Source organism: Struthio camelus, chromosome 20 (assembly GCF_040807025.1).
Source record: "Struthio camelus isolate bStrCam1 chromosome 20, bStrCam1.hap1, whole genome shotgun sequence".
NCBI classification, from domain to species: Eukaryota; Metazoa; Chordata; class Aves; order Struthioniformes; family Struthionidae; genus Struthio; species Struthio camelus.
Window position 1 is genome coordinate 12278804 of NC_090961.1, and position 22686 is coordinate 12301489.

The window sequence follows — 22686 nt, forward strand, 5'->3', positions numbered from 1 at the left end:
GTTTAGGGCTGTTCTATATTTCTTACTTTCAGTTCTTTTTTCCTGGGCCTTGCATAGGGGCGTGCATATAATAGTACCACATCTCTTTCTCCAAAGGCAACACATGCCCAGAATAGAGGAACATGTGCTTGATCGTGCAGAAAGTTCACGGGACATCACGTTTTGCATTCGGGAAAATGAAGTCAGTGCTGTTATTTCATTAATCCCTGGAAAACTTTGATAGTGCAGCGACGAATATCCGCACAGCTCTCAGTTCCAGTTTTTCCCCTTAGGCTTTGCGTGCCTTCCGCCAGCCTGCGCTAGCAGGAGCAGAGCTGACATCATGTATCAGCTCTGCGGGAGCTCTGCTCTGATTCTGTGTTTCTTTCTGCTTCCTTTGTTGGTCCAGGAAATGCATGCAAAGGGAAATCCCATATGGGGTCTGGGAGAAAATCCAGGCTGATGAAGACTGTGCAGACAATGAAGAGCTATGGGAACTACCAGAACTGTACCATCATGCGTCCACACATCCCACACTCCAGCTATGGCACATATGTGACGCTGGCGCCCAAAGTGCTGGTGTTCCCCGTCTTCGTGCAGGTGAGCACATCTGGAATTGAGGTGTTAAGGATGCGATGCAACTGGTACCCAGTACAGCAGCTTGTACCAGAGCTTGCTGCCATAGGTAGGGTCCATGCTGTCATGCAAAGTGCATGTCTTCCCCACCATATATACCATGAATGCATGGATTGCCCATCATTCTCTGCTCTGTCCTCTGGGGCAGGCTGTACTCGGTGCGTGGGTACTTTCTCTGAGAAGATTGTGTCCTGCCCTAGTGATGTTCTGTTGGACTTTTTCCTTTTTAGCTTTCCAAATCTGGCACTTGGCTGCTTGAACCAGGGGAAGGTATCCCAGCTGTTGAGCTTCAGCAATCAGCTTTGCATAGTTAAAGATTAATGTAGTTTCTTCCTGTGGGTTCTGGGTGCCATTAGTCATAGTGTGTGAACGAGGGTTTTATAGACTTGCTGCTAGCCAGTACTAAAATCATTGATTGGGATCCAGAGCAGCAGTAGCTTGGCAGGATATTCTTGCTCCCTGGTTTCATAAGTTATCGTCTTAAAATTTAGCCCTGAATTTGGTGTACTAGATAGTCCTAACTGCTGCTGTGTGTCCTAGTTTGTTCTTCATACGGCCAGAACCCTAGAAAGTCGAATGTGATCCTGTATGTTTAAGTACATTAATGAGGAATACATTAATCAATGTAAAAGCCTCTGAGGCTGTGGGAAACCATCCGCCTCCTGTTAGCAGCAACGATGCTGTCCTGCCAGCTCAGACTGCAGATTTCCTTCAAGCCTAAACCCATGATCTCTGTTGTCTCTCACTCTGGCCTTAGCCAGTGAACTCCTCAGGGGTAAATGTGAGCCTGGGCCCGTTTCAGGAGGCGAGTCAGGCTTCTGCTGTCATGCAAAGTGCATGTATTCCCCACCATATATACCATGAATGCATGGATTGCCCATCATTCTCTGCTCACCTCCTTCTTCCCTGATGGCATGGGAGGTGGCTGCTCATGTTAACATCAGTGCATTCACCAGCCATGGCTGTGTGCACAGTTTGTCTTTTAGTAGGAACACAACTGGCCTTTCTGACTCTTATCTTTCTAAAGCTTGTGTCTCAGACTGAGTCTGAGGGGTTTCTGCCACTTCAGGAGCTGGCTTTTCTCCTTTGCACTGTTTCATACTGCAAGGACTCCCATGCAGAGTACCTTTACCCCTGCCTGCTGGGCATGCTGCTCTGGAGGATCATCCGAGTGCTGATTTCACAAGACTTGTTGAGCAGTCAGGGCAGCTGATTTGTGTCCAGTTCTTCTTCTCTGCTAAACTGAGATGAGCTGAAGTTGCTGAGAATGCAGTGTGGCATGAGAAAGGGCAGCCTTAAAATCCCTTCGGCTTGCTGGGAGAGTAATTCATAAAATCATGTAGCTCAAATATTCTTCTCTGAAGGTAGGTGAGAATCGAACATGCTGCTGCTGCGGTTGTGTTTCCTGCTAACGAGCAGCCATAGCCAAGCCCACACTTTGCAGAACAGTTAACGTACAAAGAAATGCAAGGAGCTGATTGTCTTTTTATAGATGAGTCTGACGTAGGTGTTGTAGATGTTTAGTGTAAGGTTTTGTTTTTATCACAAAGCTGGACTGCAAACTTTCTATCCTTTTGAGTGCAGCGTGGGGTGGCTTTTGACTGCTTCCCTCTGAGTGATTTACAGCTTAAAGTGAAGACAAAGTGGGTTGGGTGGGTGGAAAGTTTTTCTGGCAAGCCACACTTCCAGTGGAAGGTTTGACTCTTGTTTCCTTTTTTCTTCTTTTATATTTAGCCCCTAGACCTTTGCAACCCAGCCCGGACTCTGCTTCTGTCGGAGGAGCTGCTCCTTCATGAGAGCAGAAGCAAGACTATACAGGTAAGGCTCTCTGCACTGTCTGAGCTGATACTTTTTAAACACGCCTTACTGCAGTCTCAAGTATTAGGTTGAGAAGTGGAATGTTTTACTTTGCAGTACTGTCATTCATGTAATATTCAGAAAAATTTCTAGCCAGTGTATCATGGGATAGACTAAGTGCCAAAACTCTTCTCTGCTAGAGATCAACTCTTGTTCTCCTCTCCTTTATGCTCACAAAGAAGAGGCTGTGCATGGCAAATGCATGCCAGCCACAGCCTAGCAGCAGAGACCTCCTGCAGACCTCCCTGCTCAGTGCTGGCATGGGCAGACAGGGAAGGAGGAGGTTTAAGGATATCTTATGCAAGTTCAGCGACCTAGACATAGAACTTGCTACAGGGCTTTTTAGAAGTTTAGTTCATGAAAGAGGTTGTGTTTCCTGTCCAAAAGCCTGTCCTTTTTGTTGCTTTCACGTTTTGCTGCAGTGTTAACGGGGCGGGGGGGCTAGTAAAAGTCTGGGGAAACAACTGAGCTTTGGCTGTATGCTGAACCTGTGTATGTCACAATTCTCAACATCCAGACTGGAGGAGTTTGGAAATATTGACTACATTTTCTGTTGGCTTCATTTGGATCCAACTGTAAAGTCTGCAAAACGCTGGAGTTTGGGGTGGAGGAAGTGGCTCTCTGAAGAGCGCTCTGGGAATCCAGGAAAGCCCACGCATACATTGCTCGCCAGTGTGGCAGGAAACTGCAGTTTCTTTTGGGGCATTTTCAGTGAATCTCACTACTGCACAGAATAATTTCCTTCTGAGTTTAGTTGGACTGAACAGAATAATGTGTCATCTTCATAAAGCCATACAGGAATTTTAACTTGACTAAACTTAGTTTCTGTGTAACACCTTCTGGGTGGCTGACCGCAGAATCCCAGAAACACATCATATTGCTCACCAGTGGTATGAAACAGTCCAAGACTGTATTATGTTAAGTGACTTCTCTGTCTCTGTCTCTGTCTCTCTCTCTCTCTCTTTGGTTTTCAACATGTACTTCATCCCTCTTTCTGATTTGATTCTCCACAAAAGTACATGAAAAATTGCATCATCCATTTGGAAACTTGTCTCTGATTTGTAAATAAAACTCTTCCCCTATCTGTCCTGCTGTTCTTTACTGCTCAGGGTCTTCTAGGCTCCTCCATGAGTGAAAAATCAAATAAACACAAAGCTTTGTAGTGCAGCTGTGCTGTGATGGCTTGGAAATATGGTGGCCAAGCTGAAGTTAGGACACTTTTGCTGGGTTATATGGAGTTACTTGCCTTCAGGTCAGATTCAGAGGTCTGTGGGAGCAGCCGAATGAGAAATAACTGAAAAACTCTAATGCGATTTTAATTCTGGGTGGAACATGTGTGTGTACAGGGGTATTCATATTTAGATGAAGGAGAGTCTCCATACAAGCATGTTTGGAGGAGGTGTGCTGTTCTTTCACCAAATGGCCGTATTAGCCGTTTTGGAGACATGGCTGTAGACGGGATCAGAACAAGGACTTCCCAGGGAAAGGAGTCTCTGTTTGCTTATGGTGCCCTAAGGATGAGCATGAGGCTGGAAGAGAATTTCTCCATTGGAGTTATAACCTGGAAGGGGAACAATGGTGTACACTGGCCAGCAGTATGAGACAGCATTTGAGGAGGATGGTGCCTTAATGCCGTGATATCTGGGAAGCCTGGCGGAGGGGCAAGGCCAGAAGTCGTGGCTGAGCATAATGAAAAATAGAAGCAGTGAATGGGAATGAGCATGCAGCAGCATCTGCTTTGCAAGATAGGAGCCTTTCCCTCCATATGCACCCAGGGATGGTGCTGAGCCCAGCATTACTGGGAGCAGACGATTGTATCTAACGATACTGGGACATCATCCATGTTCTGTGGCATGGCTTTCTCATGTCTATGGTGAATCACTTTACAGTGTCATGGTGGGACTTTTGAGAGCTTCAAGCAACTGGTATACATCTCTTTGGAAAGCCAGAGAACTCCGTTATCCTGGGGAGCAAGGGTGTCTGCTTTAGTCCTGAAGAGTTGTGAGATAAGGGAACCTGAAGTTTTGAAGCCAAGAAGACCTAAAATGGCCTGGCCACGATGGAATTTCCCCTGCTACTGAGGGACTGTGACTTCTATTTTCATCTGACTTGAGCTCAGTGCCACTCCAGCCTTCTCTGCTTCCCGAACAGAGGCTCTTTGTTTCTGATGAGCCCTTTCTTCCTTGTTTCTGATGAGCCCTTTCTTCCTTGCTCCATGTGGTTTTCCATTTTCCCACTGCTCCTTTCATCCAGCTTTTCTTATACTGGACCACTGGCCCTGTGGTTTACAAGACTGCTTTCTGGTTGTTATTCAGCTTTGGCTGAGTTGCTCAAGAGAGGTGATCCCAGGTGTAGGTGACTGGAAACAGAGATCCTATTTCATTTTTTAAAAACTAGAATCTTTTCCTCTTGGCAATTGCCAGGTCAGGCACTACATCCATGTCTTTGAGCAAGCTCTCCCATCTCCTGAAGGAGTGATCCTATCTCTCTCTGGAGGCTTGCCAGGATCTGTCCTTTCCCTGACCTTACCTCTGGGGCAATCCTTATTCAGGCCTTAATCGCATCCTGTCTAGTCTTTGTTGCAATTCCCGCTTTTATGGCCCTCTGAAATCCCTCCAGCCTGCAGAGTGCCAGAGGAACAAGCATGATGCAGGCCATTGTGCGCAAGGTCTTGAACACGGTTTTTGCTTTTTTCTATCTGCCTCTAATGTAGCTGCAGGCAACTTTCCAGCACCTAGAGTTACCTTTGCGACATGAGCTGCACTCACCCTCGTCTCCTCTCTCTTCTCTGCCAGTCCGGCAGGGTCTGCGGTTCAGCAAGATCTTCCATTGAACCCTGATAGCCCCCAGCTCTGCTAGGAGTCTGGAGGACAGGGACCGGCATGCCCAGGTTTATGCCCTTCTCTGCAGGGCTGGAGGCTTTTCTCTCTCACTGCAAGTGTTGCACTGCAAGATCCTAGCACTCCTGGCCTGGGAAGGGGGCTTGACAGCTCCTTGTTTTAGTGGAATGGCTGGGTTTGGCAAACACAATGAGTTGACTAAAACCCTGCTCCATGGCACAGATGTTTCAAGATCCTGTTCTCGTTCTTTTTAGACACTTCTATTTGAGAGTGAATGCTAGCAACCTCTACTTTCCTCCTCTCTCCACCACATTAGTCCCTCTAACTTTGTCCTCCTTCTCTGCTATCTCTTTATGCCCTTCTCTCCTTCACTTTTAAATTAGGTGACACCAAACACATGTTCTCCCCACTGCAAAGCCACCGCTCTTGCCAATGTGTGAGGGGAGCTCTGTGCTGCAGACTGCGTTGAGGAGTGCAGTGCCTGCTTTCCCCAACTGTTCAAGACAGTAAAACATTTGATTCTAGTAAGTCAGGGTGAGGTACAAGGTTGACAGCTGAAGCCTTCACCGTGTCCTAGGCCAGGAAGTTAGTGCCCATCACCTAAGGGTCATGCCTGCTGTATATGCACCTACCCCCACCTGCAGACCACTTCTCTTCTTAGCACAGGGCTCAGTTGATTGGTGTTGATGTACTAAGCTGTGGTAACTTGATAACGTTTGATCACGCGCTCATATTCTTGTGGTCTCAGTGAGAACGAAGTGAATAACTGCCAGTGAACAGCTGTAGCTGAGAAAGTTAATAACACTTTGAAGCATATGATCAGGGGAGCACCAAACAGAAGTGGCTGGGTGTTATTACCCTGTATATGGGGAGCCAGATCAGTATTGATCTGATGAGTCCAATAGTGATGTCTGCTTCATACTGGATACGGAAAATTTGGATGGGCTCCCAAGAGAGTTAAAAGAATAACTCAAGATCTGGAAAATCTGGGTTACAGAGGAAAATTTAAGAAAGCTTCATCCATTTAGCTCAGTCCAGTGGCTGGAGACCCGTGAACTTTGCACACATAACCCTCATGCTGATATAACTTAAATTCCTCTTTGGGGTTGCAGCAAGTCCTTTCCATTGGTATAGAATTCCATAGTGGTAAATTGATATAAAATGTGTGTGGATCAGTCCTAGGGAGGATACCTGTCTAAGAGGTTTCTACCAAGGATTATGGGCTTGCTGTAGCCAGCTGTGGACAGCATCGTCTGGCCAGCAATGCAGGGAATCATCAGGATGTTCTCTTTTGCTATCTGAACGGTTTATCATAAAAGACCTATCTCTGCTTCTGTTTGTTTCCTCAATTCTTTCTGTTTTGCTGGGCATGACTGTGAAACTATTTCTAAAGAAAGAGAGGAGGCTATCTCAGAAAACAGCCACTGGCTCAGCCTTTTCTTGCTATACACTGGGACAAGTGGGCTGGATTTGCAGTGACCCATCATGTTGGTTGCTCGGCTACTGCACTGTTGCAGTTCCAATGTGCAAACTCCACCCTGATGTAATACAAATGGTGGTGGCTGTCCGTGTGCATAGGTTGGGGGAAGAGCAGGGGATTAGGGAGAAAGTTAACTGTTCTTAAGCCCAAACGTGAAGGTACTTTGGCTGCAAGGTTGGATTTCAAGCCACCTTTTCATAATGTTTTTGTTACTATATAATACTTTACAAGGCATGATTATTACTTCCTCCTTCCTGTGATGGAGCTCTGTAGCAATAGTGACAGCATAGATATGCCTACCTCTGTCTTCGTAAGAGTCCACTCATCTTGCTCTTTGCTTTCTTTCTCCTTTTGGGGTATGAAATTAGTTCTGGGAAATAAAAAGGTACCTTGCACTCTCCTATGAAGGTCTTTGGTGGATTCTGTGATGAATCCAGGTGCTGTATTTTATTCTTGCACTTTCTTCTGATTTTTCATGGTAGACATCAGATCTGTTGGCAAAGGACTGTTGGAGACACTTTCCATCTTGCCAGTGGTGAGCTGGCAATCCTTAGCAGAGCTCCAGTCGCTTGTGCTAGTCCTCCCCTCCCGTTATATCTGCTGGCTGCTACCTTAGGGTCTGCCATGATTTGAGTTTCTTGCGCTCAGCTCTCCAGGCACAGGCAGAGCAGCCCTGGCCCCACGGTATCTGCACGCTGCAGCACCTGGGACACGTCCCACTCCCACCTCTGCGAGCGGGGCCGGCTGGAGCCCTGGATCTTGCGTTGCTGGTGTGGCTGGAGTGCTCCTGCTGTGGGGGTGGAATGGGCACCCTCGTTTTCCTCCTCTGTGACTTGGAGCAGGGACCTCTTCAAACCCTTCTGCTGTGTGGAGCTGCTCTGAAACAGTGTGTCTTCCTGGAAGCAGAAGCTGCTGAGTGACATGCACTTAATGGAGATGCTCTCGCATAACCTGCACTGACTGTGCTTTTATCTTTCCTCATCCTGAGTTCAGTCATTCCCATCTTCCTATTAACGCACAATGTTACCTGCAAACACTTTCCATGTGTTTGTGTTTCCGTGATTCCCTGCTTAAATCTGCTTGGTTTCAAAGTGATATTTTCCCTATTGATCCTTCTCTCCTTTTTCCCTTCCCTTTTAATTTCCTTGCATACTAGCTGTGCAGCCACTTTCTGCATCTTCTTTCCTCCGTTTCCACTCTTTCCACTGGCTGGTCATGCTTTTATCTCCTCTGCTCCACTGATTTACTCTTCTTAAAATCCCTGAACATCTCTCTTTTTTGAGGCTGAGGGAACCGGAATGGGACCAGATGTGTTCCAGAAGGGAAACCTCTTGGAGCAAGACAGGCATGGGAGAAAGTTTATAGTGCAGTTTGTTTTGTTATTCTTTGCCTTGATAACAAGGTCAAAAGCATGGAAGAGGGTGAATGCGGGCACTAGGCCAACAGCATATTGAGTGCAGGGGAAGGGATTTTCCAAATAATACAGAGAGAAACAGACACTCCCTGATTTAATTGCCTACTAAAGCTATGCTGGTAACTTTGTGCTTATTAAGAATCCCACAAAAATGAATTTGCACAGCAAGGAGCAATTTTGTGGCAAGGGGTTGATTTTGGTTTCAAAGCCAGATGCTGCTGCCCTGATGCGAGACTCAGCCCTGTGTGAAAAACTGTTACCCAGCTTGTCCTCCTCTGACGTGCGCCCGTCAGCCGCTGGGCATGGAGACAAACTGTACCGGCAGTGTGTCCCTGTAAACAATGACTCAGTCCCTGTCCTGAGCAAAGTCACCTTTCAAAGGGTGACTTGGTGATGACAGTAGCAGTGGTGCTAGCTGCTGCAGTCCCTGGGAAGCCCCGGGGATGCTGGGTTATTTTCTGCTTTGGAGAATGAATTGCTGCAAGTTGGGCGTGAAACCTTCGTCGTTGTTGCTCAGTGTTGTACAGTGGCAGCTCCTGGTGACAGCAACCTCTTCCACTTTGCTCTGGGAGGTGTTTGGGAGTGTCCTAAGGATTCAAGGTTAAAAGTAACTGTGTGCCCCGTGCTGTTGAATGGTTGGACGTTTTGCAGAAGGCCCAGGACGTGGCATACCGCAGCAGTTTCCTGGCATCTTGGAAGCCTGGTGTTGCTGTATGCCCCCAACTTCTGCCTGAGAACAGAAGAGACTCGAAATTCAGCCATGGGTGTAGTAGCAGAACCAATCCATCCACTCTCTGTAGGCTTCTTGATCAAGGATTTCCAGTAAAGTGGAGGAGCTGATTCTTCTTATTTTAAGAATTATAATAATCTGTAGTAATTGTACTAGGGAATGCAGTCACGAGCCAGAAAGAGAGCAAAATCTGCCTTTTGGGTTGGGAGCAAATGCCACTGCTCTAGAGTAGCTCCTCTCCCAGCTTCTAGGACCCTTGAGTCACTATTTGAGCACAGAGCTGGACAGACACTCAGTTCAGTATTTACTTTCCACCCGTGAAAGTGGTTTAAAGGTATCAACTTTGCTCCCTTTAACTGGTCACTTTTTTTTTTTTTTTAAAGCCAAACTTATCTGCTAAAAGGCAGCAGAATAGTGTGTGTGAAGACTGGCAACAGTAAGAAGTTCCTTAGTGAGTATGCGTAGGGCGATCACAGTTGCTTTTAGGCTATGACTTCCACTGTGTTAGGTTTAGTTACCAACTCATTCACTCCTCCTGCTCCTCTGATTTACAACTTATGTATAGGGGAAGTGACACGAGAGAGCAGGAAGGTTGTGTGCACATCGTTACACTGTCGGACAGATTTATCCCTCCTATCATGGGACTCTGCAAGCTTCGGTAGGCAGCTGCCGAGCGGTAATGATTGTCTGATGGGAGCCTCATCTGCAGCTTGCTGCGAGCAGCGTAGCTCGTGGTGGTGCAGCTGCATAGCCCCCCTACGGCAGGGGTGTCTGGGCTGCCTCTCATGCCTGCTGCGTCTCCTCGGGGCAGAGGACCCTGCCCTGTGGACACGGAGGAGGATACTGCCTCCGTGCCAGAAGATGAGCTTCTTATAGCTTCTCCTTTGCTGGTGTTGTGCACTCCAGGTGACCCTTTTCGTCTACTCGGACTTGCTGCTGTTCACGAAGGAGGATGAGCCAGGGCGCTGCAACGTGCTGAGGAACCCTCTCTACCTGCAGAGCGTCAAGCTTCAGGAGGGTGAGTGTTTGCAGCAGTTGGGGACTTACAGGATGTTTTCTGGGCTGCTAGCTGTAATCAGGTATCTAGCCAGCAAGGAGGCAGCACAGGTAGGTTGCACAGCACCCTGGCAACCTATTGCTTCCAGTATGTGACAGTGCTGTTTGACTCGTGCTGCCATATCTCTCTCCTCAGGGTGATGGACCAGCATCACCCTTCCCGTCCTTGCCTTCAGCCGGTCCCTGGGAGCTCTATCTCCTGGGAGCCCTCAGGGATGCTCAGGTAGCACCAGCTCCCAGGGCTTTCCAGACTGCTGTTCCCGTGGATGGAACAAAGACTTTCTCAGGGATTTGGGGCTGACATTTCTGAGGGTCTTGCTGTGCTGTGCTGTTCTCCTTACCCTGGCCTCTCAGTGTTATATTGCTTACAGTGAGAACTAGCTGAGGGTGAAAAGGGAAGTGAAGTCTTGAGGTTTCCCCCATGGTGCCTCGAGAGAGCTCAGAAGCTGTCTCCAGGAGAGTCGGGCCAAGCCCTACTGACCTTTACTTACCCTACTTCCCCTTCAACCACCCACGATTTTCTTCCTTGCTAGCGTCCCTCCCCCATACACACCCCAGCATACAGGTCTCTGAGGAAAGAGCAAATCCAGGCCTTAGGGGGAGCCTGTGGGCTTTGCCCATACTCAGTTTGCTTTGGATGGGCCTTTACGTCCAGCCGAGGACCCAGGGAGGGGTTAAAAGGCAAGGGGAATGGCTCAAAACCAGTTATTTCAAGTTGAAATGCTGAGGTGATGTGAAAGATGCTCTTTGCCACTCAGGGTCAAAAGGGGAACGAATAAATTGCTCCACAGCACCCTATTTCTCAATGTGGAGACACCTCTTGGCCTCAGCCTAGTCCCACTTTGTCCCTTCCTTGGTACAGTCATTGTTATATTGGGTGCACATGTTTAGGTGCATGCTTTTTGGTGTACATTTATTCAACTGTGTCAGCGTGAGGCTGGGGCCCTACCTCCTCCTTGACCTTGGGCATCAGGTGTTGCTGGACCAGGCTCCTATGTGAGAAATTCTGCTTACGTATAAGAAAGAACTTTTTTTTCATGAGGGTGATTGAATGCTGGGCTGAGTTGTGGGACCTCCGTCCTTGGAGGTGTTCAAGACCTGACTGGACACAGCCCTGGGCACCCTGATCTGATAATACATGCTTTGGGCAGGGGGTTGGTCTAGAGGCTCCAGAGTCCCCTTCCAACCAGAACTACTCTGTAATTGCATGAGTCGGTGTCTAGGTGCTGGGTGCTGTGCGTGGTGCTTCCCACCACGAGGGGTTATTCCAGAGCTGAGCTGATTCTCCAGAAGGAGTGATTTACTAGATTAATTTTGTTGCTTTGTGTTTGTGACATGCTCAGAGAGAGACTGGGATGCTCTCAAGTCAAGCTGGGAGCTCTGCACACAAGCTGCGGCTCTCCACATGCCCTGCATCATTGCGAACCTCAGGGCTGGGGATCCGTGGTGCTGCGGTTGGGCACCTGGACACTGGGCGTTGCTCATCAGTTGGTGTTTCATATTTCCGACAACGTTTCTGCTCCCAAATTCATTCACTGGGCTATTTGGTGGGGACAGAAACTCGGTCAAGGAAGAAGGGGTGCCACAAAGAGTACAAGCCATTTAGAAAAGCTACTGAAGCTTTGTGGGAGTTTGTTGAGCTTGTTCTGAGTGCGTTTTATTCTAAGAAATGGACAAAAGAAATTGTTCTTTGCTGAAGTGCTCACTGGGCAGCATCTAGTCCTGGAGTACTTCAGTCTGGGTGAGCACGTGCAATTCCTGGCCGCTCTCAAAGGCGACTGTGTAATCCTGCTCTTGTTTGCCTACTTGAAGAAATCAGCTTTCCTGGTGCTTGTCCTGGTGGTGCAACGCTGGCTTCGTGCACAAAGGCCTGCTTGCAGCTCAGTGCTAGGATGTGCCTCCTAAGCTCAGGCAGGGCAGTTGGATTTTGTGAGCGATTAGGTCCCATTTATTTCCTTATTGCCATAATAACTTGGCTAGATCACATCTGGAATAGTTTATCACGCTTCTCCAAAGGGGATGTTTGTGTCTGCAGTGCACAGCCTCCCCACGTACGCTCTGCCTCGCTGGGAATCCAGCACCCTCGCTTTTCAGGCACTCACCCTCCGGATTTGTGCTTCAAAGCTGGGCAGAACAAGCAAAAAGATGTCTGTCCTTTTTGGCAGGGATTTTCTGTTGGTCTCCTAAATAACTGAATGGCACATTAATAGGAACAGGCGTATTGCTGAGTATAACAATTGAGACATCTCCGGTACACTGAAGACCATTGTGATGTTTCCTGTTTCTGCCGCTTGCTGCACTGTGCGAAAGCAAATCAGTATAATCTGCTTTACAATGCTCTGTCTTCCTGCTTTAGAAGCCGAGCATGGCTGATGAGCACCACACCAGCCAACGTTTCCAGCGTAACAAGGCTAGTTTCCTCACTAGATACTGTGGGAATTTCCATGTTACAGTTGCCGCCTTGCTGGGCTCCTGGAGTGGACGCGCTCTGCTTTGGGACAGAAAAGGGCTCTTATATTTAGCAGCCTGAATGAGGCCCTCCCCATGCTGTAAGCCCTCTCCTCAGCTGGGATGCTGATGGAGATCCTGCAAATAAGGACTTCTGCTTTTGCATGCCGCTTTGCTGTCCCTGGCTTCCTAACCCACCCTCTCGTACAGCAGATAGCTCCAAGATTGCCAGAGGCTCAGACTGTGATTTATGGGCCCTCTGCCCAGAGCTCTTCTCTTTGGGTGCCAGAGGCAGCCCCTGTCTTTGCTGAGCAAGGTGCCTGTGCCCCGCAGCTCTGCCCCTTCCTGGGCACCCAGCCTGCCTGGCACGGCCTGTCCCCTGGGCCGTGAAAGGAGGCTGGGGAAAGGTGCAGAACCGTCTTCCCTCTTTTCCCCTCTTTTTGACCCAAAGCTTGGCATTCACCACTCAAATCCTGCAAGCAGCGGGCATTTGTGTTGAGTTGGGCTGGGGAAGGTGGCCAGAGCCAGGGCGCTGCAGAAAGCTTTGAGCTACGTAACTGTCTGTCCCGTGCGTCAGCACGGGAGCACGAGACTGGCCTCCAGGGCTCAGCTGGAAGGGGGAACGTGTCCCCACAAAACTCGCACGTTCCTCTTCCCCGCGCTGAGCAGACGGAGCAGCCCGGCCCCGGGGCAGGGACGGCTCAGGTTACTCGCAAAGCAAAGCCCGTCCCGTGTCCCAGTGCATCAGGAAGAAACTGAAGTAGCCTAAAGTGAGTTTTTTTTTTTTCCTCCTGTTTATTTCCTTTTAGCGTTTCACTGAATTTGGCTGAGAGCACCGTGCTTAGCTGTCAAAACAGACCATAGTGATGGGTGGGGAACCGAGCCCTAGGCTAACCCAGACGGCCAGCCGCCGTCTCTGCGGCGCGAAGGCTGCGACTCGCCCCTTGGCTGTCGTGGCCTGCGTGGGCCGTGGGCTGGGAGAGGAGCTGGGCACCTCGAGCGGCTCCCGGGTGCCTCTGCACCGGCCTGGCTCTGCGGTGCAGGTGTTGAGGAGGCTCTGGGAAAAGCTCTGCTGGAAGAAGTCCCGACAAATCTGGTCTGCGTTGAAATCTGTGCTCAGGTCTACCCCTTCCCAGCACTGCTATCTCTCCACTTCCTCCCGTCACTCCTCGCCGTGGAGAGGCGCTGGCCCAGCTTCTGGAAAAGGGCACGGATGGGAGACTCTTAGCTCCTATTTTTTTCCCTCTAACAGCAATTATTTAAAAAAGGAGTCTACGAAGAGTTGACGCCTCTGTTTCAGTGTTGGGATCCTGGCAGGCTCCGCTTGGAGCATCTCCCAGCAGGCACCTGGGTGTGCACACCTCGGTACAACAGGCTGGCGGTGTCACTGAGGGAACGTGGTGGAGATGGCTTCCCTCTCCCTGCCAGCCGGGAAGGGGGTCCCACTGGCAATTCCCAATCAGTCGGTGCCGGGCTGCCAAAAAGACTGTCTGTTCTCCCATCCAGCGCCTGCGGCTGCCAGCCATGAGGAATCGCAGCGGAGCTGCAGGCTCGGGGTTGCCTGCTGCGTTCACTTTGCTCCATGTTGGTGAAACGGCATTCCCCCATGGAAAATGGGATTTAAAGAGCTCCTAGCCTGGGCTGGCTCCCTGCTTTGTGTCCCATAGCCGCAGTGCTGCTCGGCCCTGGGCAGCAAGCGTGCTACGGGGCAGGGTCCCCCGAGTTGTTGCTACCTCTGTGCAATGAGGAGCAGAGAGCCCGTTTGAGGAAAAGGGGCTTTTTATACTGGTGGCCACCTGGGAAGCACAAGTAATAGAAAGGGGACCGTGGATTTGTGGCTCAGCTCCTCCAAACCCTCCCTCAGGGTGCAAAGCGCGGGCCAAGGGGCTCTGATCAGAAGCTTCGGCTCTGCTAGGCAACTGCTTCCCGCTGGTCTTGCTGGGATTTGTGGAAGAGGGTGCCAGGAGAGCACGGGCAGAGCCGTGGAGAGCGGTGAATGGGCTCTGCAGGTCAGCAGGGGAGCGCTGGAGCCCGCTGGCTAGCAGCAGGCCCGGCTGCTTTTGCAACCCCACTCATCGCACAGGGTGAAGCAGAGGGAGGTTTATGAAAATACACGAGGGCTCCTTAGCCGAGAGCCCTGCTCCAGCAGCCCGGTGCTGGGCCTGGGCACGGTGTCCCTATAATGATGTCTGCAGCCTGTTGTGCTGCAACATGCTTTAAAATTGAATATTCCAGGGCCTCGGGGGGCCACTAGCAATGGAGCAAGGCCAGTGGTCACCCAAAGGGCAGCCGGAAGAGACATCCAGCAACCAACTCCAACTCCAGGCTGTTTGCTGCACTTCTTTGTGTGTTTTCTGTTACCCGTGAAGGGGCCCAGGTGGCATGTGAGTCTCTCAGTGGGTCACAGCTCTTACCTTTAACTCTGGGCTGCTGCCTGCATTGGGAGAATTGCTTTTCCTCTGGGAACAGGGTGTTTCCACTGCCAGTGCAGAGCCCGTTTCCATCATTAGCGCAGCTCGGGCTTTTGAAATTAAGCAGAGCTTGCGCTGACACTGCTTTGAATAGGATTTGCGGCTGTGCCCAGACTGCAGAGCTGATCTCATGGCAGAGATAATGTCATTAACAGGCTTATGAAGCCTGCAGCCCAGCGGTGCTGCATGCTACCAAGGGCAAAGCTGGTGCAGGGCGTGCTGGTGGGGAGGGCAGCGAGTGCACGACCAGCTCTGGGAGGTGGGATGTCCTCTTTTAGAATTGAGGTGGCCCTGTTTTGTGGTGGTTTCATCTCCACCTGTGAGGCTGATGTGTGCCAGGAGCTGGCTTCCCTTGGGGCTGGGGAGACTCCTTTGTGCCTCCTTACCCAGAGGGCACAAAGACCAGGATGAATCCTCGGCAAAGCCTTTTTTTTTGGGAACAGGGGAAGGGTAGGCCTGCAGCGAAAGGGAGAGGTGAACCACGGTGCTGTATGATTTTTGTGAGACACGGCTTGCTGCTTTGGTTGTTGCATTGCCTCCAGCTCCATGTCCCTTCCCAGTGCTGCAGAAGTTCAGGTTGTGGGCTGAGGTGGAGAGCTGCTGCCTTGCTGGCTATCTTTGGCTATTTGGTTCTACACTTATTTCTCAAGCTCCCTGGTCCTCTCCATTTTGCCCGTGCCCCTGCTTCAGCTCCGTCTCCTAGGGGACGCACTGACCCCGGTCACTGGCACTGATGGAGAGCTTGGGACAGAAAGTGCTAGGACAGATTTACTGCCTTAATAGAGGCTCAGGGAGAGAAGCTGGGAGTGAGCAAGGAGCTGGGATCTAGAGCCAGTCTAGTTAGTTCTCCTGGGAGCTAGCTGTCTGCAGGGGCAGGTTGTCAAGAGACCAGACATCGGTGCCCAGGATGTCTACATGGGCTGTGATCTCTGTCTCTGCAGCCCCCACAAAGGAAGTGGGCTGTGTGCGCCCTTGGCGGGCAGCAAGCAGGAGAGCCTGCACGTGACTGTCTCAGGTTAGTCCTTGCTAGGGCACAGATCTGGAGCCTGTGGTGGACTTGAATGAAATGAGCCCTTTTCCAAAAGGACGAACCCAAAGCAGAATCCCTAATGGTGCAGTGAGTCTATGCAAGATAACATGTGAGCACAGTCTGCCCAGTGTGTAGCCCCGGGTCCGTTCTACAGATGCGGCATACATCATTCCCAGATCACAGCCTGGTACTGTAGGATGACAACAATAAATATTCATTAAATGTTGTCTCTTAGCCAGTTCCTCTGCCAGTATCTCTGCTTGGAGAAACGCAGTTGTAGCTTAATTTTGATCCTGTTTTTCTTCTTTATAGGTTCAGAAGATCTGAAATTCTGCATCCTTTACCTTGCAGAGGTGAGTAGTGGTGTTTTTGGAATTACTTCTTAGTGGGATCTTAGCATGTACTAACAACTCTTTGATTCTTTCTGTTGGGGCAAGGAGCACTAAATGCTCAAAGGAGCATAAAATGCAAGTGATTTTAACTTCCTTTTTAATGGCTGTAGCTGGAATGTGTTAGTAAGAAGGTGCTACAAGGAATCTGTGACTCGAGAGGCTATGCAGCACTGAGACCTGGTTGCTCTTCCCCACATGAGCAGTAGGTGGAACTTCCTTGCCGCATCTCACCTTTAATTTACCTTGGAGTTCTTTAGCTTAGGGATAGATTTCATTGTGATGTGTCTTGACTTTGTTGGGGGCATCTTGCTTTTCTTGTTGTCAAGCGCTCGGATTTTAAACCTGCAAATAGAATAAGGAAGCTCAGTGTAAAAGACTTAAATAATCACAGATCTAAAAATGCATGCGGATGGTGCGTGGCTGAATGCTCTAAACAGATTTGCAATCACTCAGATGCTGGCGGAGTTATGTTTGTGTCGTGAAGGAGCCAAGGAGACTGCAAAACTTGTTCGCAGTAACTGGACCTACCTAATCACTGAATGCTGCGGTTATTTTCTTTTCAAGTAACCTTACTGTGTTCCTGGTTTCAAGGCCTTGTATTTTAGGGTGGAAATCTGTGTCTGGGATAGTTCCCTAGGGCTTTGAGGAGAAAGACAAACATTGCTCAGCAGCACCACCATATAATAAGCTATTGTGAAAGTTGGATGAAAATACTCCGAATGAAAGTTTTTCACCTTTAGCGGCTGGGATTTGGGCCAAAGCATGACTTGCTGTGTAACTTTGGGCAAATGACTTCTTTCTCAGGTTTCCCTCTTATTCCTTTCCTGTCCTCCCTATTTCTTCTCTAAGCTGTTGGGGCAGGAGCAGCCTTCTCAGTTGTTTGCCCAGCACATGTCCCAGGGTAATGTCGGACTTGTATGGCATCTCTATACTGCTGTGACTCAGAAATGCTGCAACGAATGATTGTCAGTGCCAATCTCAACAAGGGGATGAGGCACGCTTGCATTTTCTTGTGTGTTTGGAAAAACACGTTTGGAGGCTGACATTTAATTTAGAAGCCTTGGTCCCCTAAGTAGAAGTAATTGAAGGAGCAGTGGCTGAATTTCATGGGATGTTGGGAGGAGAAGACTCATCTTTGTCGAGATGTAATGTGTAATGAAATGAGGAAATGCTTAGTTTTTTTCTTCTGATGGGCTTAAATGATCCTGACTCTCTCTCACAGCTCTGCTGATTGAAATCTGTGACATCCATTGTGGTTGGAGTATAATAGTTGTATAGAAAACGTGAAAAATTACTTACCTCCAGGCATGCTCCCGTGCAGAGGACAGCAGGTCTGGAAAGGCTGTGCTTATGGGGTTATGCAAACCCTTCTCCTTGGAGCTGTCTGTCCCAGGTATTTCAGAGCAGGCTGCAAACAGCGGCAGTGTCCCTGCCCCAGGGATAAACAGGTCAGTCTTGTGCCTGTACCCCAGCAGTAGGTACTTATACCCTGGCCTGGGCCAGCCATAGCTTTCAGGTGAGCTTGGCCAGCTCCCGGCTCAAACTCATCCTCCTGGAGATCAGGACATCCCTGATATCATCCCATCCCTCCTGGACACAGGCTTTGAGGCCTGATGTTTTCCACCGAGCTAGGGAGTGGAAGCTGACCTGATGCCTGCCTGTGGGACAGGCAGAGATGTAACTCTCCAGCCAGGTGGCTTTGCCTAGGTCTTTTGTGCAACGACAGGAGAGAAGGAGGCTTTTTTGTGTGTGTTTGTGAGTACACAGCACAGATGTAAATGGCCAGCCTCAGGCTTCAGGGAGACAGTGCCTCTTTCACCCGTAAGGCTCACCAGACTCTTCAACAGTGGGTATTTTTGGTTCAGGAAGGGAAGCTGAGGCACAAAGAGAGGCCGGGACTTGCCTATGAGTCAGCAGCGAGCCGGGGCAGGACAGTGCAGTCCTGACTGCCCTGCGGGTGCTCTTCAGGGAAACAGTGACCAAAAGTCCCAACCCTGGGAGCTGAACGGAGCGAGTGAGCAAACTGCAAGGAGTTGGGCTGGTGGCTAAAGCATGAGAAGAGAAGCCTTTTGCAGTGAGAGGTCATGTGGCTGCATGAACTGTCCTCTGCAGAAGTAGACCTCAGGCGAATGGAGATGGGCTTTTAGTACCTGATAGGACATCATCTTGGGAGCCAGCTTGGGAGTGTTTAAGCATCTTCTTCCTGGAAGAAAGCTAAGAAGAGCGGCACGGTCAGGTCATCCCTCTTCTCCCCCCCCCCCCCCCCCCCCCCCAACTTGTCAGCAATGAAGCTTTAGTTACAGGGGTATTGGGGTGTCCTCCTGGGGTGCTGAGAGCTAGGAGTGTGGGGGGAGACAGTCCTCCTCAAAGCGTTGCTGCCAGCTGGCTGTGGACAAAGGCACCGTGGAGTCATGGAAGCCTCACTGGGCCGGTAGGACCTGTGGTTTGTGGTGTTAAGGTTGTCTTCGCAGCGGGGCACACTTTATTGTCAAGCAAAAGCTGGGATTCGGGCATAGGGAAGTGGCACCCTTGTGTGGCAGCAGCATGCAGGCCTGCAGCGGGGGTCTCTGGGCCAGGCCAGCACAGCTGCCCCTGCTGCCTGACGTCTGTGCTGTCCACGGGCGCCCAGCTGGACCCCCAGCTGTGTGACTTCCTTCTGGCCTGATGCAAAGCTCAGGCTCCTGTCTGACTGTGGGAACGAGCCTGTTTCCCGCTGCGGGGATGGCTTCCCTGCTGGGAGGGGCTGGCTTGGCTTTGGGGCTCCTGTGGACGCCCCACGTCATCCCTCAGCGTCTTTCTGCTAGCCGATGTGCATCGCTCCTGCTCTTTGCAGTGCAGCAGGTGCCAGGTCAGCCCTAAGTGAGCTGGGGCCTGGGATGCCTGTAGCAAATGAAAGACGATTGGGAAAGCGGATTAAATAGCCTTGTGCTCCTTTCTGCCTTGTTCGTAGGCCTAAAGGCTAGGGAAAGATATGGTTTCTGAGACTTGGGATTGAGTGTGGGCAGTGTCTTCTTCTGACAGAGCCGTCTGCACGCTCACGGGGTGCAGTCTGAAAGCTCATCCGGTCCATGGTGGCCCTGGTTGCACTTCTGCTGCGTGGTGGGTCTGGGGGTTTAGTGGTCATCATCATCCAAGCACTTGTTTCACCATGGTATCTGGCAGCCAGGTCCATCGTGCTGCCCTTACAGGGTCTATGGTGTTGGTAGAAACTCTCATACTGCTGTTTCCTACCCCAAATCATCTGCAGTGAACGTTAACGTATTTAGTGCTGCTGCGGGTAGGAAAGGAGCCCATGGCTCACCTCAGGCTCACTGTGGGAATGGCTCTTCTCCGAGGTCTCGAGCTGTTGGGGTCCTCCTGCTCCATCCTCATCCGGAAAATGGCCCGGTGTTGCTTCATGAGGTAGCATTTAGCATTTCGATCCTGTGCGATCCAAAGTGAGAATATGTTTTGTTGTCTATCTCTCTGTTGCTTTATTGATTTTAACTGTAAAGGAAAATTCTAACCTTCAGGGAAAATGGAGGGTAATAAAAAAGCTGCTCTTAGTCATCCTGTCTACTCACTTGTAAATAAATCGCTCCACGAGGTTTAAATCTTGAGTATTATGGTTATTTACAATCAGATAGCACACTATCATCTTTATAGCCTGGTGTAGGTTAAAGCAGGAGTATTTAGTTGTTGAGCTCTTCAGGGCGTGAATTGCAGTGTTCTGGGTGCTTGGATGTGCCTGGTGTAAGCGGCTGCAATCCTGCTGGGGTGTGTGCAGCACCTTCCTTAGAAGGCAAGCGCTAAACATAGGTTGGTATTGGAAAGGATGTAGAAATAGAGGAAGATTCTCCACTTAGCTGTCCCTTCTTATTTTTATTTTATTTTATTTTTTAATAAAACCACTTAAATTAATAGTACAGTTGAGTAAAATTGAGAGCTTGCATCCCAGGGACAATTCTGACATGTCAATATAGGTTGCCATTTGGAAATATTTTGCACAGTGGAAATTCTGCAAGCTTCTAGCTGGGAAATGCAGCCATGCTATGTTCCTGATGGTGGCGATGAGGTAGCTGTGATAGTCCCAGGACATAAGCAAGCCAGAATTATGTGAGTGAAAGTAGTACCTTTTGATTTGATGAAGAGTTTGTGTACCTGAAAGTTTGTCTCATTTTTCTGATTGCCAATTGGTCTAAGAAAAGTTATTACCAACCTATAAAGACCTAGTCTATCCTATGCGTCATTTCAGCATTTTCAATCAAAATGAAACAGTTCCGAGCTGGAAAGTTTTATTTCAATATATTGAACTGACCCGGCCTGTGGAAGTGTTGGGCTGGTCTGATGTGGACTTGTGTTTCTCCACAGCAGAGGATTTGGTGTGTGTGTGTGGGGGGGTGTCCCCATTTTCCTAGTGCCTGTGTGCCATTCCCTGCAGGGCACGTACTCGCGCAGCACCCGTGATGGCACGTGCAAAGTCTGCCAGAAAAAAACCCATATATTGTGTTGTGGAAATTGATAGCCAGTCCAGAGACGTGAATATGGTCCAGGGCCGTATTCACACCCTTCCCCAGTCTGGAAATATCCCACTGATAGGAAACTGCAGATCAGTGTTTTATTGCATTGTTAGAAGTTTTTGATTCAAACCCAACATATTCAGGCCAAATTGACTTAAAATCAAATAGCTCATTAAGTTTTTCATTGTAAAAACGTTAGCAAAATCGATCCTTTTCTCTGGAAGTTTTCCTCTGCAGGCGCTGGATTTTCCCTTGGGAAATTGCTCTGACAGAAGATCTTTCCACTTCCAACTTCTTGGCCTGCTGTAGTGAGCACGCTTAGAGACCCGAGCAAATTAATGCTGTGAACCTGATCTTGTTGTGTGTTGGAGATGCACATCCTACCTCCGCACGGGAGATCCTCTGGACAAGTGTCCATGAAACGACTCTGTCACCCCTCCTGTCCTCTGGCTCTGTGCGGACGCATCCTGTGCCCTTGTGGTCCCCCATGGGCACCTTTCCTGCTGCAGGGATGTTCCAGGTTGCACTCATGCACAAAAGACCAAGCTGTATCCTGGCTGCTGGCAGGCCTACGTTTTGAACAAATTCTCTTTAAACTGAACCGCTAATGGAGTAAGGGGCAATACTGTAGCTCATGTAAATGTGCATAACTCCATGATCTTCACTGGAGCTGTCCCAGCTTTCTCCATAGGAGAATTCAGTCCCAGAAGTGCCCTGCGTTCCTTAGGACTGAGCATCGCTAATCTGACGCCCTTGTGGAAGTGGCGATGCCCATTCCTGTCCCACAGGGGAAGAGCAGGGAGAATTGAGGTTTCTCTTTCCGTATAGGCAAGCTGAACACTGCAAACAAAAATGTATTCACTGTATAAGGAGATAAAGGCTCAGGGGCACGCTGAGACATGGTAGATGTTTAGCAGCACCTGCATAAATTTTGTCAGCAATTCTGGACGTGACATCAGAGGAGGTTGCCAGAAGCTTTCTCAAGTGCTGTCCTGGCGACTCTGGAAGACTGCGAGGCAGGTGGTTTCCTGATGGGGACAAGGTTTGAGGGGAATTTGGTTAGTCAAGAACTTGAAAGGGAGTTATTAATAAATGAGAGATAATAATACAAATGGAGCGCAGCTAGAGCAGACTTTGTCAGAGGCACTTGACTTGATATGACACAACATTTGCCCTGAAAACCTTAAAAAGACAGGAAATTGCCAAGGCGCATATTAAATAATTAAAAACTTTCTGTTTGGTCTCAAACTACAACAGCATCTTCCGTGAGCATTGCTCTGATTGGGGGGCTTGGGAACAGTGGCTCTTGCCATATTCCAGCCAATGTGTTATCATTGATGTGGTAGAAAGCAGCAAATCATGCCTGATAAAATGCACATATGACATGAAATTTGGGGAAGTAGAAGATAATAAGGAAGATAGTTCACTGGTAAAGCAGCGGGGCTTAGTTGTTAAGGTGGAGTGGAAGCTAATGACATGTTTTTTGTATGACCATGGGGCAAAGAGGGCTGGACACCCTGGTCCCACAAGGATCAGAAGTGACTTGATCGGGGGAGGATGATCAGCGAGCACGAGCTCCTGCGGTGGGATCCAGTGGAGGGATTGCCTGCCGGTCAGACCATGCGGAGTAGGAGCAGAGAGGAGCTTTGCCTCTGTTCAGGATGGATGTGGCTGGGGACAGGGGCTGGGTCTCATTAGGGCTGTGCAGGCTGGTGACGTTCCGCTTCAGTTTCTGAGCTGAAAGACAGCGTTAATAATAATAGAAGTTTGGGGTTCTGTTATCTTCAGATGGAGTTTTCCCATTCCTCTGACCTCTGCCCCCAGAAGAATAGCTAGAAGACTAGGATTTTGTCT

General features: G+C 49.4%; 1 protein-coding gene across 3 annotated transcripts in view; it reads left to right on the top strand.

The window, feature by feature from the left end:
• Window positions 1-22686, top strand: part of RGS3 (regulator of G protein signaling 3) — a 95292-nt gene that overhangs the window by 36913 nt on the left and 35693 nt on the right. For all 3 annotated transcript variants that reach the window (XM_068915179.1, XM_068915180.1, XM_068915181.1), the window contains 4 exons: window positions 389-579; window positions 2350-2433; window positions 9843-9954; window positions 16254-16294. In XM_068915179.1, the coding sequence (XP_068771280.1) occupies window positions 389-579; window positions 2350-2433; window positions 9843-9954; window positions 16254-16294 (428 nt within the window). The remainder of the gene's footprint in view (window positions 1-388; window positions 580-2349; window positions 2434-9842; window positions 9955-16253; window positions 16295-22686) is intronic.